Here is a 23,400-nt window from a genome sequence, read left to right on the forward strand (position 1 = left end):
GCTCCACACAGGCACATCTCCAGCATCCAAAACTCAGTAGGCACTTAACCAATGTGTGTTGAGCAGACAGACATCAGTGAATGCTGACACAGACTCAGACACAAAGCCACAATGGGCTCGGGCACAGGGACCCCCGCCTCCATGATCCCTACCAATTATCCTCTTCCTCCGCAGCTCCCCCTACTAGCCCAAGGCACGAGAAATATTTAAAACAATTTTATTCATGAAAATATGCTGTACAATGCACTCTACACGGCCTCGACACGGCACACACGCACACGCACACGCTGACGGCACGGCCACGGTACACTGCCTACGATATGCGCCGGGGACGCCGCGCCCACAGACCGCCCCGACCGGACACTTATAAATATGGGAGAGAGGAGCCAGGACTGGCACGGAGAAAGGGGTGTCGGGTTGGGGGGTGGATCCGGAGCTGAGGCCCACTGGGGAGGCTGAGACCAGTACTGGGGAATGGGGACGAGCGGAAAGGAAGAGGGACTTCCACCTGGGAGGGGAGAAACTAAGGCGGGCAAGGATGAGTGGGCGGGGCTGAACTGTGGGTCTGGAGGTCGGAGAGTGGTTGAGGGCCGAAGGAGGACAGCTCAGGGTGAACAGCCAATAGGTAGGTGTGAGTGTGTTTCTGGGAGGGGGTTCCTGGCTTGGGGTGGGTGAGGCTAAGACCAGTGGGAACGTGTCAACTGGGGATCAGATTCGACTTTGGGGTGGGCGATTCGTCACGCGGGGGCCCCGCAAAGGAAACTGAAGATTCGGAGACGCCCCCCCACCCCGCCCCGCCCAGTCTCCCGGTGGGCTTCCCAGACCAGCACGGCCCACCTCATTCCTCCCTACTCCCACCCAGCCCGGAATCCAACCTCCACTCCCAGGCTTCCCGCCCTTGGGAGGAGGGGGAGCGGGTCTCAGGAGTCTGGGCAAGAATGGCAGGGCGCCCCAGCCCCTCCCTACCACTTCTCTCAGCGGTCAGCTTCCGAGGGATGTCTCTAGCTGGGTTGGGGCTGCCTCCTGGATCCCCTCCGTGGAGCGGGAATGGGAGTGGGGACCCGGGGATCAGGATGGGAAGACAGAGGCCCCTGGGGGGGGGCGGGGCAGGGCACCGGGGGCGCGGGAGGCGGCCCTCAGCCCGGCACCCAGCTCTGGTTGGGGGGCGGGGCCCCAGCCAGGCCGGGAGGCGGCGGCGGCAGGGCCGAGTCGAAGTTGAAGTCCATTTCGTCGCTGTCCATGAAGTCGTTGAGGATGATGGACTCGACGTCGCACTCGAGGCTCCCGCTGAACATGTCGAGGTCCAGGTCGGCCGGGAAGCGGTCGGGCGCGGCACCCAGCGGCCCTGCGGCGGCGGCCGCGTACGGCCCCGGCAGCGCGTCCAGCAGGAGGCCGCCGGGGGGGCCCCCGAAGACGGCCGCGTGGCCCGGCGGCGCCACTCCCGCCGCGCCCGCCTCGCCGGGCAGCGTCATAAGGCTGATGGGGTGGGCTAAGGCACTGCGCGAGGGCGCCGGCGGCGCGTATGGGGCCACCCCCTTGCCCGGGTAGGCGGTGGCCGCGCCCGCCAGCGCCAGCTCCCCGGGCGCGCCCAGCACCGGGCCGGGCCTGGGTGTGGGTGGCGGTGGCGGCAGCAGCGCGGGCAGCGCCCCCGGGCGGTAGGGCGCGGCGGCCGGCGCAAAGCTGGCCTGCTTGTTCTCCTGGATGGTCTGCATGGGCAGGCGGCGCAGCGCGCCCAGCGCCGGCGGCCCGAAGCCCCCGCCCCCGCCGTAGGCACCGCCCTTGCAGCCGCCGAAGTAGGCGGGCGTCCCGGCTCGGGCCCGCGGCCCGTACGCATCCTGCGAGCCGTCCAGCAGCGCCTCGGGCAGCCCCGCCCCGCCGCCGCCGTGCAGGCCCAGCGGGCACCCGAGCTCGGCCAGGCGGGTCAGCTCCCCCGGGCAGCGCGCACCCAGCGCGGGCGATAACGCGCTCGCCGGGCTCGGGTACATGAGCGGCGACGACGGCGCCAGGGCCTCCAGGGCCTCGTCGTCCTCCAGTTCGGCCGCCTCCCCGAGTAGGGGTCTCCCGCCGCCGCGGAAGTCGGCCCATGCCTCGTAGTCGTCGCTGGCGTGCGAGGCCGGGCTCGTGGCCCACTTGGCCGCGGCAGGCACGGGTCCCGGGGCTGGCGCGCCCTGGGGACTGTCGTCGGGGCTTCGCTCCGGTGCCTGCAGCTGCTTCTTCTTGCTGGCCTTGCCCTTGATGCGCAGGAACTTGGCCCCGTTGTCCATGGACACGGCCCTGCGCCGCGGGGTCTTGCCCGTCTTTCCGCCCTCAGGGTTCAGCATCCACCAGGAGCTCTTGCCTGTGCCCTCGTTCTGCACGCGGATGAACCGGGTGTGCAGAGACAGGTTGTGGCGGATGGAGTTCTGTGGCCAGAGACAAGGATAGGGGTGGGGGAGTGGGAAGTGAGGGGGTAATTGATGGGAAAAGGAGTGGGAGAAAATAGAGAAGTGAGAGTATAAGAGAACAGGAGAGGAGCCAAAAGGCGGAGGGGGAGGGAATAGGGAAGATGAAAGGGTAAAGGGGAGAAGGAGGGGAACAGGTGTAAGTACCAGGTCGGACAAACTCAGACTATCCATCCTCTACCCCAGACCCGCCCCATCCTTCCCGCTCCCCTGCCCCACACAGGCACTGTCCGTAGGGTGAGGCCAGGGCTTTGGGTCTAGCCTTTCCAGGGAGGCAACTCCTAAGGGGCCTGCAGCGGGGGAGCAAGACCCCCCCTCCCCAACTCAGCCAAGCCCCGCCCGGGGCTAGCCAGGCTGCCAGGGCCCCCCAGCAGATTATGTAAGGGCTCATGCCGCTGCGGCTCATTGTCCGCTCCCCACCACCCTGCCAGCCTGGCATGGCGCCAGGAGCCCGAAAACCCAGGGCTCCAGAAATCAATCTCGCGGTGACTGATTAAGCCCTGTTTAGAACTAATTGCTCTTTCGTGTGTGGGGAGAATAAATTACCTGCTTTAATTTCGTGTCTTTGAAATGCAACTGCAGGTAGAGAAGACTGTTAACCCTTTGCTGGGAAGGCCTGACCAGGGAAAGCAGAATAGGCTGGGGGTCCCCAAGGTGGGTAGAGGCCCAGACTTTCCCCCAACTTCTCTGAGCTTCTGTGAACTCCACAGAGGCTTTGGATCCCAGCAAGCCCCTCAAAGCACATCCATTGGCCATGAAGACCCCAGACCCCGCCCCTGCTCACTGCCCACCTTCAGGTCAGCCCAGGTCCCGTCTGGGCTGCAGCCCTCCCTCCCCTCCCCTCCCCTCCCCACCCACCTGATGCAAAGTAGCTCTGCCCTCAAAGCCCCTTCCTGGTGGAACCTTCACAAAATCGCCACAAAGCAGGTGGCATCAGGCCCATTTACAGACAAGAAGACCAAGGCTCAGAGAGGTGAAGTGGCTTGCCCAAGGCCACAGAGCCCTTCTGCTGCCCCTGGTCCTTCCCTGGGCTTCACCTTAGGCACACCTACACATATCCTCTTCTAAATTTCTGTTGGGCCCCATATCACTGCCTGCTTTTGCCAGGCCTGTCCTGGGGACAGAGGAAGGCTGGGGAGTCCACAGCTCCACTGACCTGGCTCCCCACAAGAACCTGGAGGAGTAGAACTTCTGCAGGGCCTACCATGCCCCAGCTCTGAGGCCTCCCTGCTGGTGGCCTGGACCACCTGGCTCAGGCACTGCTGTGGAAACAGCAGGGGTTTGGGTATCTGCAGGGCTGGGCAGGATGCCTGGCTCTTTTCAGCCACCTAGCTATGTGACTATGGCTATTGACTCAATCTCTAGGAGCCCATGCCTCAGTGAGCTCCTCTGAAAAAAATGGGCGACATCCAGTAACCACCTCAGAAGGCTGTTAGATCATTATCTGAGATAACGTGTGTGGGTGTTTGGTGAACACACCAGGTGCCCATAACGCTGGTTAAATTCCTCACTCTGGCCAGAAGACCTCACTTCTTAGATCACTCCACAGACCCACTCTGTCTCTACAATCCTTAGTATCAGGCCCTGAGTGTAACTGCGCTGGGCACGAAAAACTCTGGGGAGCTGGCATTACCCCATCTCATGTACCAGGGAATGGAGGCCAGAGGCATGATGTAACTTGCCCTTGGTCCCACAGGCGGCAATGCCAGGTACCACTCCAGATCTGCCCGGCATACGGACCTGCTCTCATCCGCCCAGCTCCAGAACCTCTGATCCACGAGGGCTCTCCCTCCTGCCTCCTTCCCGCCTGTCTCCAGAAGGAGGGGTCCTCCCTGCCGCCCAGGGCACCCTCCCACCCCTCACCCCCAGTTCCAGGTACTCACCTGACTCTTCAGGGCCCCAGGCTCCCTATCTCTGGCACTTTCTGGTCTTGGGAGATAACAGCTAGGGCTTCAAGGTCTGTCCCAGCATTGTCCTGCCTGGCTTCTCCTGGGACCCTGAGAGGAGGGGAGCTGGACCCCCAGGGAGTGTTGCTCCCTGGAGTAGAAACCCCCTCTCCCGCTCCCGCCCCTGCACCTGGCTCCCCAGCCCCTTCCCAACACCTGTGTTTGTTGCGGGGGGGGGGGGGGGGGCTCAGAGGCCTCAGTTCTCCTCCCCTGGGGGATTATCTGCCTTACCAGAGGCTCCACCTCCCAGCTGCTCCAGCTAGAGGTCAGTCAGGCTACACCTCTTTATCAGTGTCACTATGTGCCAGCCTGGTTCTGAGTGCTTGGGGGTGGGAGGAGGAGGAAGGACACCGCCAAGTACGGGCACCTCCCGAGTACCTGCCAGGTCAGCCCTGAGTACTGGAAGTACTTGATCTCACGTGATCATTCTATCAGTCTCCATACAACGCAGGGATTGTGAGCCCTATTCAAGATGAGGCGAGTGAGGCTCAGAGAGGTTAAGTAAGTTGAAAAGATCACACAGTTTAAGTGGCAGAGCCAGGCATTGATTTCAGGTTAGTCTCGTTCTGAGTCTAAAAGACCTCACGTTCCACCATGGGAGAGAGAACAAGTCAGAGAACTTCCAAAGAATCTTAGGAAACCAGTCCTCCATTTCTTCTGAAACTTTCCATGACGTAACCAACCCTAGAAGCTGGCAGTATGGGAAGCTGGGGGCATGTTAAAAGGTCAAAATTCCCTACAAGTCTTGTGCTTCCTTTGTAGAATTCAAAGGAATCTTGCACTGCACTCTGTAATACTTCCAAATTTTCTGAATATCAATAAAAATATTTTAGATTCCCACCAAGAACACATGTTCCAGGCCTATGAAGGTCTGCATCCTTCCCCACTCTGTTCCCTGCCCAGCCAGGTACCCCTGAGCCCCAGCCCAAAACCACAGCTGGTTGGACCCAGAGAGAAAAAAGGACTTGCCCCAGTTCACCCAGGGATTCGAGCCCAGGCCTCCTGACCGCCAGCTTGGTGGCCCTCCTCCCCTGGCAAGCCTGACCCGGGGCCAGTCCCTCCTCCTCTCTGGGCCTGTTTCCCTCCCCATAAATTGATGAGATGGGCCACTGCACTCTAGGCACCTTTTCAGTCTGACAATAAAAAGTTCTTGGAATCATTCAGTCCAGAGGTTTTCAAACTTTTGTTTTTTCTAAAGTAGTGGAACCTTTTTAGTGAATGGAATCTAATGCAAAACTTGAGTGTTCTACACTCAAGCCATCGGAGGTGGGGCAGGGGTACCTGGAGCCCTGCCTGCTCAGCACCCTCCCTTGGCACTCTCACTGAAAACGAGGCCCTTGGGGAGGGATTCTGCAGGCCAGGTGGATAGGGCAGTTGAGGCCTAGAAAGGTGCCGTGCCTTGCCCAGTGTCACTCAAGGAGGTGGCCCAGAGCTGGGCGAGGACCTAGGCCTTGGTCTGCTGAGCCAGGCTCTTCACCAGGTGTGCACCAGGGCTGTGCCCCAGGAGGCAAGGCCAGGCCCTGCAGCCCATTCTGGCTACTCAGGTCCCAGCCACCTGGTACCCATCAGAGCTCCTGGCCAAGATCCAGTGGCAAGCGCCGATCACATCTCACCCACAAGGCCTCCTGGGAGGCCAGAGGCCACGGAGGAGGTGAGGGAGACGCCTCTACCAGGCAGCAGTAACCAGGGCTCCCTCTCAGAGTCACCTAGCAACCCGCCACCACAGCTACAGCCCCGGCATGCCCCGGTTCCCCTGGTGCCCAAGCTGGGCCCTGCTTCTGGGGCCTCACACCTCCCACACCTCCATGCAGGCCTGGGGCAGGTTCCCAGGGGAGATGGGACCTCCCTGACTCAGTGCCTCAGAGGCCATCAAGGGGCAGAGGGAAGGGACAGTAGGTTACATCCCATGCCCATCCTACTCTCCCTCAGAACCTGGGCGAGAGGCCAGCCCCCTGGGGCCTCAGGCACCAGGGAGAAGAGGCTGGTACAGGACAAAGAGCACGGGCTCGGGTGTTGGATCTGGATTCCAGTCTTGGCTTCAACACCCACAAACAATGGAGCAAAAGGTGCTTTGAACCTCTATTTCCTCAAACAGCTACCTGCTTGCACCCTGTTTCCCTCCAGGCAGCAGCTGGAGGGATCCTGTAAATAACGTGGACCACGTTCAGTCCTGCCCAGAATACCCTGATGCCCCCATCTCACTCAGAGTAAAGAACAAAGGCCTTGCCATAGCCCACAAGCCCCTCCATGACCTCCCAGGCTCCTCCCCTGACCCTGTCCTGCTGCCAGGAACCTGCCGGGCACCATCCCACCTTGGGGCCTCGGTCGTAGGGGCAACACTGTTCGCCCAGATGCTCACATCCGTCTCTCGTCTCCTTCAAGTCTCTGTTCAGATGTCACCTATGTGAGAAGCCCCATCCTGCCCACTCTTTTAACAAGTGCTTCTCTGCCTTGCCATTTCTTGGCCCCCTTAGCCTGCTCTGAATTTTTCTAAAGCAATTAGCACTTTCTAAAGTACCATATAATTTCTTTATATTCTGTGTTTATTATTTATTGTCTGGTTTCCCTTATATTAGAAAATAAGTTCCATGAGGGATTTTTGTCCCCCCTTTTTTTTTTGTAACTGGACCCCATGTGTTTGGTATATGCTAGGCATTTCATAAACTTTTGCTGAATGAATGAAGGAGAGAGAGAAAAGGGGGGGAACATTGTGTGGCAGGGAGAATTAATGAGACTGTCAGAGTGGCTGGCACATGATAGGGGCTTCTCCAAACTGGGCTGAGAGAGGGGAATACAGGATGGAATGGGAGGCAAGCATGGGGTGGAGAAAGGCAGGAGCGGTCGGAGCCACAGAAGGAAGCGCAGAGAGGAGGAGGGGCTTCTGTGCGAGGGGAAGAAGGGCTCCCAGGGTGAACAAGGCGGCTGCCCACCCCAAGCCCCACCTGCTCGCTCCTGCTCCCCAGATAGACCTGGGGAACCCAAGGCTTGCTGTGGCCAAGCCCTCTCACAGCCTGGACTACGTGGGCCAGAAGACGCTGCAGCAGCCCCTGTGGGAACAGAATAACCTCGTCCTTGCTGATGGTGCCTCCCTCGCGGACAGGGTCTGAGCCATTTGGTAGTGGCAGCTCATCTATCCAAGGGGACACCCTCATCTATTCCCAGGACACCCTTCGCCCACGAGCGGTAATGCATTCATCTGACAGCACAACCCCATTTATCCAGCACACCAGTCCCATTTATCCAGCAAGTACAACCTCATTCGCTAACAGCACTCCATTCACCTGACGGGCCCCCTCATTTATCCAGCAGGACACCCTCATTTATCCTCCAAGTCGGAGGCTCTCCTTCCTCCTGTGGTGTGGCTGTGTTCTCTGACGGTGCAACCTGACTGATCCAGCAGGACAGCATCTCTTCTACAAGTACACTTCATCCCCTGATAGTACGACCTCATTTATCTAATAATGCAGCCTCACCTTGCCTCCAAGTACCACCTCATTCCCTGGCAGTACACCTCGTTTATCTTCCAGCACAACCTCATTTCTCCTCCCAGCACAGCTTCATTCCCTGATAGCTCAAGCTCATCCAATCTTACTTCTCCAGCCAGAACCCACCAGATATCAGGGCTGAAGAGTAGGGGCAAAGAGGGGGAGTTTGGAGAGAGAAGAAGGGTCCCACCATTTGCTGTCCCCTGCCTAGAGAGGGCTGCATGGCACTATGACTATATCCAATCTCCCCAGGCCCTAAAGGGCCCATGGACTTTGAGTTCTAGGTTGCTCAGCCCAGCCAGCCCTCGACCGTTGCCCCACCTCCCATTTGGTCCCCTCGAGAGCTAAAGAGGGCCTACAGGATGGATTTCCTTCAGCTCTCCAACAGGGGAAAAACCCCACCTGATTCGATTTGTAGCATTTGCTGATTTCTGTGGCATGGATACTCCCATCGTAGCCAATTTTAAGCTGGCAGCATGATGTCATTGAGTGCAGAACTGGGAAGAAGTGTGCATGATCAGCTCTCACGAGCCAGTGCAAGACAGCTCTCGCACACCACTGGCCCGTGCTCAAATACTGAGGCAGGAGAAGGGCACCATCTACCATGTGCCAGACCTAAGCTAGACTCTTTAGATATGTTTCTTCTTTGAATCCTAAAAACCATGCAAACTGTGAGTAGGTAATGCTATTTTACAAAGGGTAGGGGGAGAACTGAGGCTCAGGTGGGTTAAATGACACCTGAGGCCATGAAGCTGGGAAGTGATGGAACCAGGTCTGGGTCTCCGGGCTGTTGGATTCCAAAGCTAAGGCTCTTCCTACCCACACCGCCAATGTGGCGGGGAACACTGCCCTGCTGCCCACCTCAGAGGTCATACCTGCCCTGGTTCTCAAGCCCAAGCTTCCTGGTTTTCATCAGAGACAGGAGACTCAAGTCTTGTGCTCCCCACCCACAAGCCCTGTGCTACCTCCTGGCCTCTGGCACCAAGGGGATTCCAGGACCCTCCCAGTTCAGTCCTGGGTCTTGCGTCCATCCATCCAGCCCAAAACCAGGTATGGGTGCCTCTCCAGGTCCCATCGCTGTCCAAGGTTCATCCCGGCCCCTCCCTCAGGAAGCTGATCCCAGCTACCCGATGGGGGTGGTGATCCAGCTCCACCCTCTAGTGCCTTCCTGGGCGGAGATCACCTGTGGGGCGTGTGAGCGCTCTCATCCCCTCCGTGACTCCCATTTCCTCTCTCCCCGCTTCCTTCCCTCCTTTCCTGCATAAAGAAGGGTTAAGGGCTAGAGTTGGAATCCCAACTTCATCCATGTGACCTTGGGCCTCCCCGTAAAAGACGTAAAAGACGGTAACTATCGCAACATCCATGGGGGAGGGGGCGTGGCTGGGAGCTGGATGAGATGCCACATGTCAAGAGTCTTCCTGACTCCCTGTCTCAGCCCCAGGAGCAGCTCTTGTACCACACCCCACCCCATCTGGCCCAGGAACACACCTGACTCAGAGAGAGCCACAGACTCTGGGGGAGGGTGGCCGGCGGGGGGGAAGGGTCACTGGCTCTGCTGCCTGGAGTACTCAGTCCAGACAGGATTCCTGGCAGAAGGGGTGACCTGGATGACCTCAGGGCCCTGAGGCCACATGCAAACCCTTGGTACTAGGGTGTGTAATGAAGGAGGGGTAGAAGGGCAGGTGGGGGCATCAGAGCCACGGGTTTTGACAGGTGAATGGGCTTGGGGTCAGCAGTGGAACAGAAGTGGGCAGCCAGGGGCCAGGAGGAACCAAATGTCCAAAGCAAGCCATGAGGTCAAGGGACAGGCTCTGGCGTCCCCCACCCCTGCCACCCCAGAGACAACAGAACCCACACACCCGGCCCGGACAGCACACAAATCAGCAGCAGAAGTCCCAGCTCACCCCTACTCAAAAGCCCATGGCGCCTCATCCCGCCAGCGCTTGGGTCCAACTCCAGACTGACATTCAAGGGCCCTCTGATGCTCTCCAGCTTCATTACCTCCATTCCCTTAAACCCATCTGGGGCTCCAGACACCCTGGATGTCTCACGCCTCCATGCCTTCACACACTCTGTTCCCTGTGCCCTTCCCTCGCTCTCTGCTCAAGCGGTTCCTGCTGCTGCATCGGGGCTAGCTGTGCAGCATCTTCCTAGCCCCCTCTGCAAGCCCCACAGGTAGTTGCTCCCCCTTCAGTGCTACTGCAAAAATCTACCTGCACGCTGGAGTATAACCGTAGGTGAGTCTGCCTCCCCACTTGAACTCTGTGGGGCAATCCTTGGCTCACAGCAAGTCAACACATAGGTTGGAACCCTCAGCAGCCATGAACCACTCAGGCCTGGCAACTCTGCAGTTTCTGTTCAACAGGACCTCAGACCGGAGCTCCAGGCCTTGCCTCCTCCCTCCCAGTTTCCCCTCCAGTTCCTGCTGCCTCTGCCACCTCCCTACTTCTCCCCTGGCTTCTCGGGAGACTTCAGCAAAGTGAGAAAGGAAAGAAACTACCATTTGCTGAGCATTCGGTGCCCTGTGCTGGCACTCAACAATTAAAATCTTACTGAGTATCTGTAACAAACCTCTGAGTTGGTTTATTATCCTGATTTTACAGATGAGAAACTGAGGCTTCAAGAGACAACTGACCTGCCCAAGCGGGTAAGTGTTGAGGCAGGAATTCACACCCAGGGCCCTTGCTCTTCCTCCTACCTTGAGAGGCCTCTAGGGAGGAGCCTAGGCCAGACAGAAGCTCCCCTGGGGAGGGGGCGCCAGGAGCTGTCCACACTGGCTCAGCAGCCCCTCCACAGACTCTTCCCTCCCTCTTCCAGGATTAAAGGGGATCCCTAAATGCCAGGCCATTCAGGCCTCTCCCAGCCTCTCCTCATCGGAGCCCACTCCCTCCCTCTGCCGGCAGCACATCCCACACCCCTGCCCCCGGCCCTGGGAGCAGCTGCGGTGACCTCACCCAGTCCTGCCCTGGGCCTGGCTCTGGGGAGGGCTCAGCAGCTGTGCCCCAGCCCTACAGGCTGGCTCCTGGGGGGGAAGGGGGGGAAGAGTAGGCATGGTGCCAAGAGGACCATCTGCTCTCCCTGGGGCATGGCCACCCGCATAGACACTGCCCTCGTCCCCAGGGGCTGCCCTTGGCCCTCTGTCCCCATGCCAAGGGGCTCCAGGAGCTCTGGGCAGCCCACCCAGACCGGGGCACCAGCCCTCATCTGCCATCTGTCTTCTCCTGGAGCCTGAGAGGTCCTTGCAGGGCATGTTGGAGCACGAATGTCCGCTGAAAAATGAACAAGTGCTCAGGGTAAGCTCTGGGGGCAGAGGCCAGAGGCCAGGGCTGGGTGTGCTGAGGACTGCCTGCCCCAGCACCAGCCCTGCCGAGCCAGGAGCAGGCGACCCCCTAGGGGCTGGCGGAGTGGGGGGGGCTCCATCCACTCACATCTGCTCAGCTGGCAGGTGCCTCTGGCTGAGGGCAAGCCCCTTCCCCCACGGCCCCAGCTCAGGTTACAAAAGAAAGCAAGGCCAGCTGAGGACAGGGGGAGGGGACTGGAGGGGTGGAGGAGGCATCACAACTTCCCAGAGTGTTGGGGGAGGAGAACCCGGATCCCTAGATGAGACTGAGGGCCAGAGAGGGAAGGACCATGCCCAAGGTCACACAGACTGCCAGTGGGCAGAGGAGCCAGCGTCCAGGGGCAGGCAGCCCCGGATTCGAGGGTGACCTTGAGTAAATCACTGGCCTCATCTGTAAAAATACAGTGCCTAAAACCTGCCTGCTTGCCTCCCAAGGCCATGGGGAAGGCTCTGTAGGCTAGAGAGCAGTGGTTGGACCTAAGGGCAGGACGAAGCTTGGACATCCTGATTTTCTGACACCCCAGGGACAGAAAGGGAGGGACTAGAAGAAGAAATCCTACCCCCCACCCCAAACACATACACAAGTCAGTGTCTCTCAGGGATCAGGGCCCAGGACCCCCCCCCCCACCCCCACACACACAGCACACGTGGAGGTATCTCCTTTCCTTTCCCAGAGCAATGAATAACAATAATGATATTTGCTAAGATTTCACTGGGGACTTTACATGTAACTCTCCTTACATGCAATTCTCACAACAAAGCTTGGACATAAGTCTTTATTATTATCCCACTTTGCAGAGGGGGAAACTGAGGCTAGGTTGCCCAAGGCCACACAGAGGGTAAGTGGCAGAACTAGGACTGCTCCTCCCTGCTTGCCTCCAGGCTCCTACCCACACCACTTTGTCTTACCTCTGAGATCCTCAAGGCACCAAAGGGTGCTGCTTGGCACCTCAGGCCTGGCATCTTGGAATCTTGGGGCCTCCACCCTCTCTCAGGCTCATCTTCTCCCCTGGACCCCAGTATTAGGCCCACATTGGGCACCTGAGCCAGTCTCTCCCCCCACCCCAACCCTCCATACCATCCTTTCTGCCCACGCCATTCCTCATCCCTCACAGCTTGGAGTGCCAGCTCCTTGGTGTGGCATTCAAGGCCATTCGCCGTCCGGCTCCTGCTTGCTTCCCCAGCCTCAAGTCCTGCTGGGCTCCAGCTAACACAGCCAGACCCTGTGGGGCTCCTAAAGAGTCCTGAGGGTTTGACTCCTTTGCCTGGTTCTCCCCCCTCACCTCCAAATACCCATAGCTCATAATCTGGCCCTCCATCATGACCCTGGGTAGTTTTTATCCTCGTCTTATCTCCCCCGCTGGACCTGCAGGCATTTCGAGGGCAGGGAGCCAGTCCGGTCCCTCTGAGCAGTGCTGCACAGTGGGTGCCCAGTGGGTGCCCAGTGGGTGTAGGCCTGGATTAACACGAGCGGAGGAAGCGGCCATCAGCCCTGGGGCCTGCAGATGGAGGGGGGCGGACAATGTCAGCTCCCTCCCTCTGGCAGCTCTGTATTTGAGAATGGGTGCCAGGGATCCCAAAGCCACCCCCGAGGCTGGAAGCCCCAGGGCCAAACTCTAAGGGAAATCAGAGAGACAATGCTAGGGCTGGGGGGCAGGGGGGTAGCGGCCAGCCTGGACTGTGCTGGCCAGAGCACTCGGTTAGGGAGGAGTAGCCCAGGGGAGTTTCATTTCTGTCCCTTCCAGTGGGATACTGTGAGAGCCACTTTGTTTCTCTCAGCCTCAGTTTCCTCATCTGCAAACTGGGGATAGTAGCAGTACCAGCTTCACGGTTTGCTGTGAAAATTAAATGGAAGCACACCTGTCATGGCATGTGGTGGTTGCATCCTGGGCTGGAAAAGTTCTGTGTAGCTGAAGAAGGGTCAGAAGATGGGTGGGGTGAGTGATGTGGCTGTACAGGTTGACTGGGGCCAGGTGGGCAAGGCCTGGAATGGCACGCTACAGCCCCGGGACTGGATCCTGTAAGACCAGCACCGCGCTGTACACATGGTCTCGCCTCCCCCACCGGACGGGGAGCTAGCAGAGAGCAGGGGCTGCGACTTTCCACTTCCTGGTGGGCCAGCGCCAAAGAGGCCTGCTGAGTACACCGACGTTTCCCCTCCCTCGGGCAGCCAAAGGCTCTCAGTGGCAGAGCACCTCCCTCCTGCAGCCAAAGGCTCTCAGTGGCAGAGCACATCAGACACGGAGGGCGGGCAAATGTACTGTGGTGTTTCAGTCCCTTGGAGCTGACTGCATGGGGCTCAATTCCCTGGAGGACCCAAAAAAGAGTGAGGAGGAGAGATGTGGGCTCAGTCTGGGCAGCCTGTTTAGAGAAGGTGGTCCGCCCTGGGAGCGGAAGACGGGAGGGGGACTTCCCTGGAGGTCCAGTGGTTAAGAGTCCATGCTTCCACTGCAGGGGTTGCGGGTTCAGTCCCTGGTCGGGGAACTAAGATTCCGCAAGCAGAAGCAGAGGAAGCTACCATCTAAGGCATCGGTTCAGAATCCGACCCGTCATCAGACAGACCTGTTAAAATATAGATTCCAAAGCCCACCCACTGAGAGTCTGCTACAGAGGGTCTGAGACAGGGACTGCAGACTGTACTACCTAAAAGCTTCTAGGTGACTCTGATAGTCAGCCAGCTCTGCCAACAACTAAGGATTTAAGGCAGATTCTCAGAAAGACACATTGGGTTCCAGAATCACCTAGGAGGTAGGATTTTGTTCAAACTACCCAAGCACCCGCCTAGTTTCTGAGGGGTGTCCCCAGGGTTCAGTCCATGAGAGTCGATAGCAGCCTTGGTGAGCATGTAACAATGGCAGTGGTTTGGGCTGAAAACTCCAGGGTCAGGTATAAAGATGGCAGTGTGAGGGCTGCCTGGGATCAGAGGCAGCAGGGAAAGTGGGAGGGAGGGCAGGGCCTGGACAAGGCCAGCAGAGGGCCCAGGGGTCCAAACAGAGCAGTTTGGGCTTGGTTGGCTCCCAGGGGAACTGAGGAGCCCTGGAGGGTTCCGGAGAGAGCATGAGTGAGCCCTGGGGTAGGAGGGCTGGCTGGGGTGTGGGCTGATACTGCACTGGCATTGGAAGATGGCAAAACATGGAGGAAACAGGTCTGCTTCTAAATCTAGGCTCAGCCTCGTCTCAGCTATGCTACCTTGGCCAAGTGACTTCATTTTTCTGAGCCTCCATTTCCTCAACTGCAAAATGGGGCTATTAACACATACCTGGCAGGACCCAGGGAGGATGAAATGAGAGGATTTATGTGAAGTGCCCAACTGACTGCCTAGCACCCAGGCGTTAATCCTCTGAATTCTCGTTCCCCTTCCCAAAAGAGGCATCCCCCTTCGAGACCAGAAAGGCTTCTCTGCAAAGAGGGAGGCCCGGGGGGCGGGGGTGGGGGAAGGTGTGGGAGGCCCCTCCCCCACACGCCACCTGGCCCCCCTCCCACCTCCACATATGGGTTGGGGGGTGGGGAGAGGCAGCAGACAGCCAAACCCTCCCAAACAGGAGTTGGTTTCCATGGTAACCAGGATGCCAGGAGGAAGGGGGGTGCTCCAGATCCAGCTGTCCCCCTGAGCGCCCTACCAGGGCCCCAGAGCCTCCGCTAATGCCCACCTAACACCCTGTACCCCCCATCTGCCTGCTCTGGTGGCCAGCTGGGACTGCCAGGAGCACTCCCTTCACTGTGCCCAGAGTTTGTCTGCCACCTGGGTACTGCCAGGGGCAGGGTAGACAGCCCCAAGCAGGAGTCCCCAGTTCGAGTCCATCCACACGTGTACTCACGTGCTTCCACCCATGATAAGTCCCATTAGGTACTCTACGCTCTCGGTCCCAACTAACCCCTCATGGCTCCTAGAACCAGAGGGTTTGTCAGTCACAGCCCCGAAAGGGCCACAGTCTGAGTGCGTTAAGGCCCTTTGGACACAGATGAGAACACTGAGGACCAGAACGGGAGAGAGCTTTGCTCCAGCTCACACGCGCTAGATCAGGGTGCCCTACAGGTGCTCTGCCCACCGCTCACCAACTCCCGACTCCACAGCTCCAACAGACCCCAAAGGGCTGAACTAGGACACCCTGAGTGATGCTCCAGAGAGATGGGTCATTGCCAGGGAGAAGGAAGGAAGGCCTAACAACTTGAAGGTCTTGTCTAGCAATAGAATGGGCAGTCCCAGAGCTTTCGGGCTCCAGGTCCCTGGGAGTATGTGAGAAAGGGATTGATCTGGGAAGGAGGCTTGGAAGCGGGTGATGGGCTCCACCTCTCTTGGAGATCCAAAGTCAGACTCAGAGGTGGAAGGAGTGGGCACCAATGTGTACCTGTTTCTCAGGTACCCACTCCCAAGTTGGGAGGCAAGCCACAGGCTGCAAATAGGAAGGGGGTGCTGAGGAGTCAGCCACAAGTTAAGGGAGACAGTGAGGTAAGGAGGGGGCTCCCCCTGCTACAGCTGGTGCACCCATATGCCAGAGGCTCACATCCGCACACGCAGCCCACGACCACACCCTCACCCTTCACAAGACACAGAGAGAGGGGCTTCCATAGCCCCCAGGACCCCACGGAGTAGCCACCACCAGCTGCCACTCAAAGATGGGAGAAGGTGGGCTGCAAGAAACAAGCCTGCACCCTTTCCAAATCCCTCCTCTCCAGCCCCAATGGCACAGGAGGAAATGCTTGAGTTTGGGGGACAGGACGGGGTTCAATTCCCAGGTCTGCCACTTCTTAGGGATGTGACCCTAAGACAAGTCACTTCTCCACCTAGGAAACCGGGATGCTAACACCCACCTGGAAGGATGGAGGACAGGATTTGAGGGGACGTGGGCTTGGCTGGTGGGCGCCTGCTCCCCGGCGCTCTGAGCCCTTGCCCCTCTCTGGCAGAGCCCCTCCACTCCCCTCAGTCCTGAGCTGGGTCCTCAGGGCGTGCAGAGAGGGGAGCCCCAAACCGCAGAAAGTTGCGGCTGGGGGGCGCTGAACTTTCGAACCCGCACACACCTCCCCCCCCAAGCGCCGTTCATTACCTTAACAGGAGTTAAAAATAACCGTCTCATCTCTTTAAATTAGTCTGTCTGCAATTACCGCCTGGCACGGCGCTGCCCGCCATCGTCCCGCTGGAGCGGCGCCAGGTGGCAGGCGGGGCCCTCACCCTGTCTGTCGGTCTGTCTGTCTGCCTCCAGGTCCCCCCCTTCTCCCCGCAGAGGCGCAGCCACCCCAGGGGCCTCCCGGCGGCCCTGCCTCCCAAGCTCCCCAAGTTTCTGGGGAGGGGGCCGGGCGGGCCACGCGGCTGGCAGAGTCTGGGGCCTTCGGGGAGCAGAGGACTGGGGGGGGAGGGGCGCGGTGGCGAGGGAGGGGCGCCGGGAGGCCCGGGAAGCCGGAAGGGCCCGCTGCGCGCCAGCGCTCGTGGGTGGGTGTGAGCAGGTGGCCGTGGGAGTCTGCCGGGCGTGCCAGCAACTGTGCCAGGAGCGGCTGGCACGGGCTCGTGCCCAGGAGGCGGGCAGCTGCCAGCCCCCCGCTCGTGCAGCGCGGGGGGTGAGGACACCCCCCAACCCGGGCTCACACCGCCTCTTCCCGCACCTCCACCAGCCCTCGGGGCTGGGGATCCCCGGAGGACAAAGAAGAAGGAGGGAGCCCTGCTGGAACGGGCTGGGGGGAGGAGAGAAGGGGGAGCCCCTGCACGCACAACCACTGCTCAGTCGGGCTGTAGCAGGACCCTCCTCCCGGCCTCTCAGATCAGTCTCTCTCTTCTAGCCCCCACCCCACCTAGGACCTACGGGCCCGCCTGGGCCGTATTGGGGGGAGACACCCCCCTGCTGATCCCACCCCACAACAGCCAAGCTGCTCCAGGCACTGAGGGAGAAGGGAAATCCCCATCCACTGGGCTCCTCCCCCACCAGTCCCGGGGACAGGAATGGGAGGCACCCAGGCCTGGCCTGGGAGCTCCCAGGGGAGCTGGCAGCCTGGAAACACAAAAGCAGGCAGAATAACTCCAAGGGCGCTAAGTGGAAGCAGCACCAGGACCCGGAGCAGCCTGGAAGGCTTCCCGGAGGAGGAAGGTGGGGCTAGAGTGTCTGAGAGGAAGTAGGAGGCTCTACCTGGATGTGGGATATCCACACTTTTGCGACACTGGAGAGGGAGGGAGACTCCTGTCCAAGCCCTCGTCCCAGACCTGGAGACCATCTGCCCTGATGGCAACACTACCAGCCTCTCTGGTGGAGTTCCCAGCACCAAGCCCAGACTCTCTTCGGGCTTCAGCCTGTTGGGTGCCTTAGGCCTGCTGTTGATCTTGCCTCCTCCAATTCCTCTCTGCAACACCTCTGAACTATCTTCCCACATCACAGGTGGGACCACAGGGCAAAGGCCAAGCACAGGGCCCTCACTCGGCCTTTCCCACGCCACAGCCCTGCCATCCCACGCTCCTAGTCCTGCCTAGGAGCCCCTGGTTCCAGCCTGGCACACCCAACAGTCTCCCAAACCCAACATATGCAATTCCACCTCCTTGCCTTTGCGTATGCAGTCAATATCCCTTGGAAGACTTTCTCCCAAATTCTACCCACCCACCCCACCCAGTGAAGACAGACCAGATCAAGTGCCATCTTCTCTGTGAGGGCTTGCCTGGCTCCCCAGGGGATCTAACCCACTTTCCCCACACCCCTACTCCCACCCCCACTCCCCGGCCCTCAGTCCTGCCTGTAAGACAGAGGGCTTGCGTGTGGAACTGGCTGAGCCCTGATGCATCCTGAAAGCAGGTGCAACGCCTTCCCCTTCGGTCCCCCCACTCCATCTAACACAGAGTTCGGTACACTCCAGGACTCAAGTGCAACACTTACGTGGGGGAGGGGAGGGAGGAAGGAACAATGGGGTCCCTGGCCCCAGCCCTGGCACCTGAGGTGTATCACAGGCTCTGCTAACCGGAGGGTGGCTGGGAGTTGGGAACGGCCCCGCCACCAGGGCCCTGGAGGGACTGACTGGGAATGGGGGAACAGGCATTAGGAGGGACAGGAATGAGAGGGGAAGGAGGCTCCCTGGGGATCTGGATTGGGGGGGGTGGGGTAGAAGGAGGACAGCCACTGAGGGGATGAGATGGGAAAGGCCAGGGGCCTCTCTGAACAGCCCTCCTCCAGTGCCTCGGGGGTCTCTGCCAGGGCCTAGGTCAGGAGCCCAAGGCTGAGGCTCCCTCACCAATGCCCTAGCCCAGGACAAGCATTCCTGAGCCCAGGCGCAGGGAGAACCAATGTGTCCCCAGCAGCGTGGTGCAGTGGAAACTGCATCCAATGGGCAGGCGGGAGGCCTGGGCCATCATCCAGGGCCTGCCGCTCACTGATGACCTGAGAAGAGTCCCATTCCCTTCCAGGGCCTCAGTCTCACAGGCTGAGAAATGAACTCATGGGACTAAATCATCTCCAAGTACCTTCCCAATCACAGTCTAGGATTTAGATCTGCCCCCGTTTGAAAGCTGTCAGTGTCCCCCACCCATATCCAATGCCAGCAGGACACTATTCCAGAGGCTCTGGGTCCCTGGAGGGAGACACATCTGGATTGGAATCCAGTTTTCCCATCTACTGACTATGTGACCTTGGGCAGTTCACTCCTCCACTCCCTGCCTCAGTGCCCAGCCCTATAAGTGGTGACAGTAAAACCCACCTCAGGGAGTGCAGAGAGCATTAAAGGAGACACCTGGCACAGATGCCTGAAGGTGCCTGGCACAGGGCTTCGCCCTGAGACCCTCAGTGAACTGCAGTTCTTTCCCAGCTTCAAGCCTCATGTTCCCTCTTGCCATCTTCCTTATCATCCCTCACCCATCAAGCCCAGCTGGAGCTCTGCCTCCTGCAGGAAGCCCTCCTGGCTTATTCTGGCCCATAGTACCCTCCCTGGCCTCACCACCCTCTGCACTATCCACCTATTTCTTCACTCTTTTACCAGACACGCACTGGTAGTTCCCAGTGCCAGGCTCCATGCTCGGTGCCGTGGGCACAGAGATTGTTCTGACACTGCCACTGTCTTCCAAAGGGGGTGGGGAAGGGAAATGAGACAGGACACAAAAGACTAAGACCTATGACAGGTAGGGAGAGGGCCAGAGAAGAGGGAGTCCTGAGCTAGCTAAAAAGGGTTAGGGAAGGCTTCCTGGAAGAGGCATCTGAACTCTGTGCCCTTGAGGACAGGGACTATCTACAGGGAGAAGTGAAGGGTGGGACAGTGCATGGGAGGGAGGTGGGAGCAAAGCACAAGGGCAGGACCCACTTAGGAGGAACAAGTGTTCCGGAGGGGGCTGAGCCCAAGGGGACCGGAGAGAGGATGGAGAAGGAGACTCATGTCGGCCCCTCCAGCCTGTGTCCCCACCCAGTAGTGGCCAGAGACAGAGAAGCTGCCAGCGGAAAGCCTGAGAGCCATGGGCTCCCAGGGCAGAGCACCGTGGCCCCTACAGTGCAGCCACGGGGCATCTTAAGCTGTCCATGTCCGCGAGCCTCCCCTCCTCCACTGGCACACCTCCTTCCCCTGACCCTGCCTACAGGCACCACCAGCCAGAGCCCCTTCCCTCCATTCAGGCATGCCTCCCTCATAGAGACCCCCCTCTCCCACAGGGAGTCTCACAGCTCACAGGCCCTAGGCATGGCCCGACCCCCACCCCACCCCAGTCTCCTCTCCCCCAAAGGCATCGACTATCCCCATTCCCCAACAAGTTGGCCAGGGGAGGGTCTAGAGGCCACAATCCAGTCAAGACCCTGTCCTCGCCCAAGATGGCTCCCCCCTTTCCATTGGTTGGTACTGAGGCCTCGCTGGGGTGCCCCTCCCCTCTCCCCCTCCCCCAAGTGCATCTGGGCTCAGAAAGCCAGGGAAGTGGAAGACAGCCTGGGGTGGTCATGGACAGATCCCCAGGTCTCAATACCTTGCCCTCACACCAGCAGGGATCATCACCAGCCCACCATGCTGATCCAGGCAAGGGGGGCAGCAGTGCCCCACGGAGAACTCAGATCTCAGGTCACCTGACCAGTTCCCCACCCTAGGCTGGCTGGTGCCCCAGAGTGAACTCCTGGCACCACAGAAAGAACTGTGGGCCTAGGGTCGCATTCCTCACCCTGAGGCCAGCTCCAGGGAGGGCAGTGGGAAAGATCTGGGAGGAAAGCAGCCACTGGCCCCAAGTCATTATTTCAGCTCTTTAAGGAGGGTGCCCTGGTGGAGAGGGTAAAACAAGAGTAACACAAAGCAAACTCTTGGGGGTAAGAGGGGGGTCCCCAATGTCTGAGGCCTGAGAATAGGTTCTTCTGCTATGCCCCCAAGGATGGGGTAAGGGTGTCCCTCGAGAGTGCCTCAAAGTGGCAGTCCCTTGTCACCCCACCAGACCTCCCGCCTCGCATCCAGAGCATGCACACAGCTGCTCCCAGCACGCCCCCGCCTGTCTGCCGGCCGGCCCCACGCCCTGGGCACACACTCTGTGACTCCTGGGGGTGCCCCAGGGCCTCCCTCTAGACCGCCCGCCGGGAGCCCAGACGCATCTAGCAGCCCCTGGAAGCCCCAGCCGACGACTCCAGACCCCCTCCCCTGCCGGACGCCCCCACCTTCCAGCCGGCCGAGCTGTTGCTGTCGCCTTTATCCTTGAAGTAGGGCACGTAACGGACCATCCAGTCGTAGATCTGCGAGAGCGTGAGCCGCTTGTCCGGGGCGCTCTCGATGGCTTTGGTGATGAGGTCGGCGTAGGACAGGTTCCCCCACGCGTTCCGCCGGGAGCTCTTCGCTTTCCGCAGCGGTCCGACCTCCGCGCCCAGCGGCGGCGCTGGGGCCATCGGCGGGGCCGTGGCTCGGCGCTCCGGCCCGCAGTCCTCAGCGCCCTCGGCCACCCCTGAACCCAGCGCTCCGTCCTCGTCGCCGACCAAGTCTGGCTGCGGCAGGGGCCAGGTACACGAGCGCGGCCGGCTCTGCGGCGCGAAGTCCGGGTCCACGTCCACCTGATGCGCTCGCAGCTTCGCAGCCATGGTCCCGCCCGGCTCGGGCGAGGAGGGGAGGGGGGCTCCGCGGATGGTGGGCGGGCGGCTCTGGGATCTGCGCGCCCCGGGGAGGCCCGCGGGAGGGGTCCCTGGCGGCGCCGGCTCAACCGCGGGGCGCCATGGGCCGGGTCGCGGAGACAGGGGGCTGGACGCGCTGGGAAGCCCGAAGGGAGGGAGAGGTGGGGGCAGTGAGGGAGCGGCGGCCCCGGAGCCCAGCGGGCACACACCTCGCCCAGCCCCGCTTCTAGCACCTGCCGCCTGCCTGCGCCTGCAGCCACCACCGCCACCGTCTTTGCCGCCGCTCCCCCGGCGCCGGCCCCGCACGCGGGCCCCGCTTTCCCGGGACGGGGCCGGATTGCACCATGCCGGAGCCCGAGCCCGTGCCGGAGCCCGCGCCGCCGCCACCCCGTGAATGCCGCCGCCGCCGCCGCTCCGGCTCCAGCGCCAGCTCCCGCGCCTGCCGCGCTCAGCGCCGGCTGCACCTCGGATGGGCGGGGGACGGGGAGGGGGCGGGCCCGGCGCGGGAGAGGGCGGGGCGTGCCCGCCCGCGGCCGCGGAATCCTCGGCCGGCCGGGTGCCCCGCCCGCGGGCTGGAGGTGGAGGGGCGGGGCTCCCGGCCGGGGGCGACCCTGCCGTAGCCCCAGCACGCAACAGCGCCGCCTACGGAGCAGGGGAGGAGCGGCGGGCGCGACCCCGCCCCCTGCTTTGAGCTGGGGGAGGGGGCGCGGGGGTGAGGCCCGAGCGCTCTCATTGGTCCGCAGCAGGGCTGTCCCGCCCACGGACTCAGCTGGATCCCTCCCCGAAGCGCGTCAGCGGGTTATTGTTACAACCCGGGGTTTCCCAGGGCAACGGGGATGGGGCGGGGCTCAGAGCACTTGGCTCCGCCTTCTATTCCTGAGAGGAATGCCCCGCTCCTGTTTCTAGACAGCCCCCCCTCACCTCCCCCCCCCCGCCCCCGCCCCGGTGTTTCCAAGTCTTCATTCCAGAAACCTGGTGGGGTGGATGATGGAGCTCCCCTCTTCTTTGTGCCCTGGGCTGGAGAAAGGGAGAGGGTCAAGAATACCTGTGTTCTGGGTCAGACTTGGCCACAATTTTGGCTTCTCCATCTGCAAGTTGTTTTTCGTGGGCTTTCAGGGTGCCTGAAGTTTAACGTGTAGTAGAATCAACCTGGCGAGCTTGTTAAAACATATTGCTGTGCCCCAGTCTGGTAAGTCTGGGTTGGGGCTTGAGACTCTGCATTTCTGAGAAGTTCCCAGGTGATGCACCCTGGACCACACTTTGCAAACCACTGCTTTAGAGTCTGTGGGAGGCTCTTGCAGGGGCTGTTGGAACAAACACTTGCCCCAAATTTCATCCTGTTTGGGGAGAAGTTGCTCATTCATTTAACAGATATTTATTGAGCACCTTTGATGCACCAGGCACTGTTGGGGCTACTAAGGCAAGAGCAGCAGCAGAGACAGATGAGGTCCCTCCCTCATAGGCTAGTGGAGGAGTCAGATGTAAGTCAGATCATCATACAGCCTCAGAAGGAAGAGGCCGGCTGAGCAGTTGGGCAGCCCATGACCTCATCCCACAGGGCCCTAGGCTAGGTTTCCAGCCAACACTCCACCTACCAGCCTTTGCTTGGTGCATCCCCTCTGCCTAAAACACCCTTTACCCTCCTCAAGGTCCTCATCGAAGATTTTCCCTTTCCTCAAAACTCAGCTCAACTCATCCCTGACACCTTCTTTAACCCAACACCCAGCACTTGTCCTTGTCCCTTGCTTGCCCAGACCACTGCTGCTCTGCCAGTAATATCTACGTCCCTTTAGCCCAATATTTCTCTTTTGCCAGTCAGGAAACTGAGGCCCAGAGTGGGCAGGTGTCTTGCCCAGATGGAATGGCCAGGACTAGAATCTAAGCTCACCAGCCAGTACCACATTCCTGGAGAGGCTGGAGACTGCAACTTGCAGAAAGTTCTCTGGGCAGTGGGAAGGCTGGGCCCAGGCCACAGGAGACACCCGTCTCTCAAAAATTCCTTCATTTCAGCTTAGGTCCCAAGGAGTAGGGCCAAGGGTGAGGGTGCGGGCAGGGCTGGAGGGGCCCCTCCTCACCACGCCCCCCCCCCACCCCGAGGGTGGGAGCAGGTCCAGCTTGCAAATGCCTGGCGTGGCATCTGCCTGAGTCACATCCCGAAGGCAAGGG

General features: G+C 60.2%; 1 protein-coding gene across 2 annotated transcripts; it reads right to left on the reverse strand.

The window, feature by feature from the left end:
* Positions 1-201: 201 nt before the first annotated feature.
* On the reverse strand, positions 202-21,856 carry FOXO6 (forkhead box O6). 2 transcript variants are annotated; one of them, XM_082466355.1, is made up of 2 exons: positions 20,791-21,856; positions 202-2,402 (listed from the first exon to the last, which is right to left on the reverse strand). In XM_082466355.1, the coding sequence occupies exons 1-2, from the start codon at positions 21,202-21,204 to the stop codon at positions 1,137-1,139; spliced, it is 1,680 nt and encodes a 559-aa protein (XP_082322481.1). In that variant the 5' UTR covers positions 21,205-21,856; the 3' UTR covers positions 202-1,136. The 2 variants fall into 2 exon arrangements, with proteins under 2 accessions (XP_082322481.1, XP_082322482.1); XM_082466356.1 differs by lacking the exon at positions 20,791-21,856 and adding an exon at positions 2,988-3,265.
* Between the last annotated feature and the right edge of the window lie 1,544 nt (positions 21,857-23,400).

This window comes from Balaenoptera physalus (assembly GCF_965194825.1).
Source record: "Balaenoptera physalus genome assembly, chromosome: 1".
NCBI lineage: Eukaryota > Metazoa > Chordata > Mammalia > Artiodactyla > Balaenopteridae > Balaenoptera > Balaenoptera physalus.

Coding starts and splice junctions, on each gene's coding strand:
- FOXO6 (XM_082466355.1), bottom strand. CDS start 21,204: ATGGCTGCGAAGCTGCGAGCGCATCAGGTGGACGTGGACCCGGACTTC. Junction 2,403..20,790: donor ACAGCTCGGCCGGCTGGAAG/GTGGGGGCGTCC, acceptor CTCTGGCCACAG/AACTCCATCCGCCACAACCT.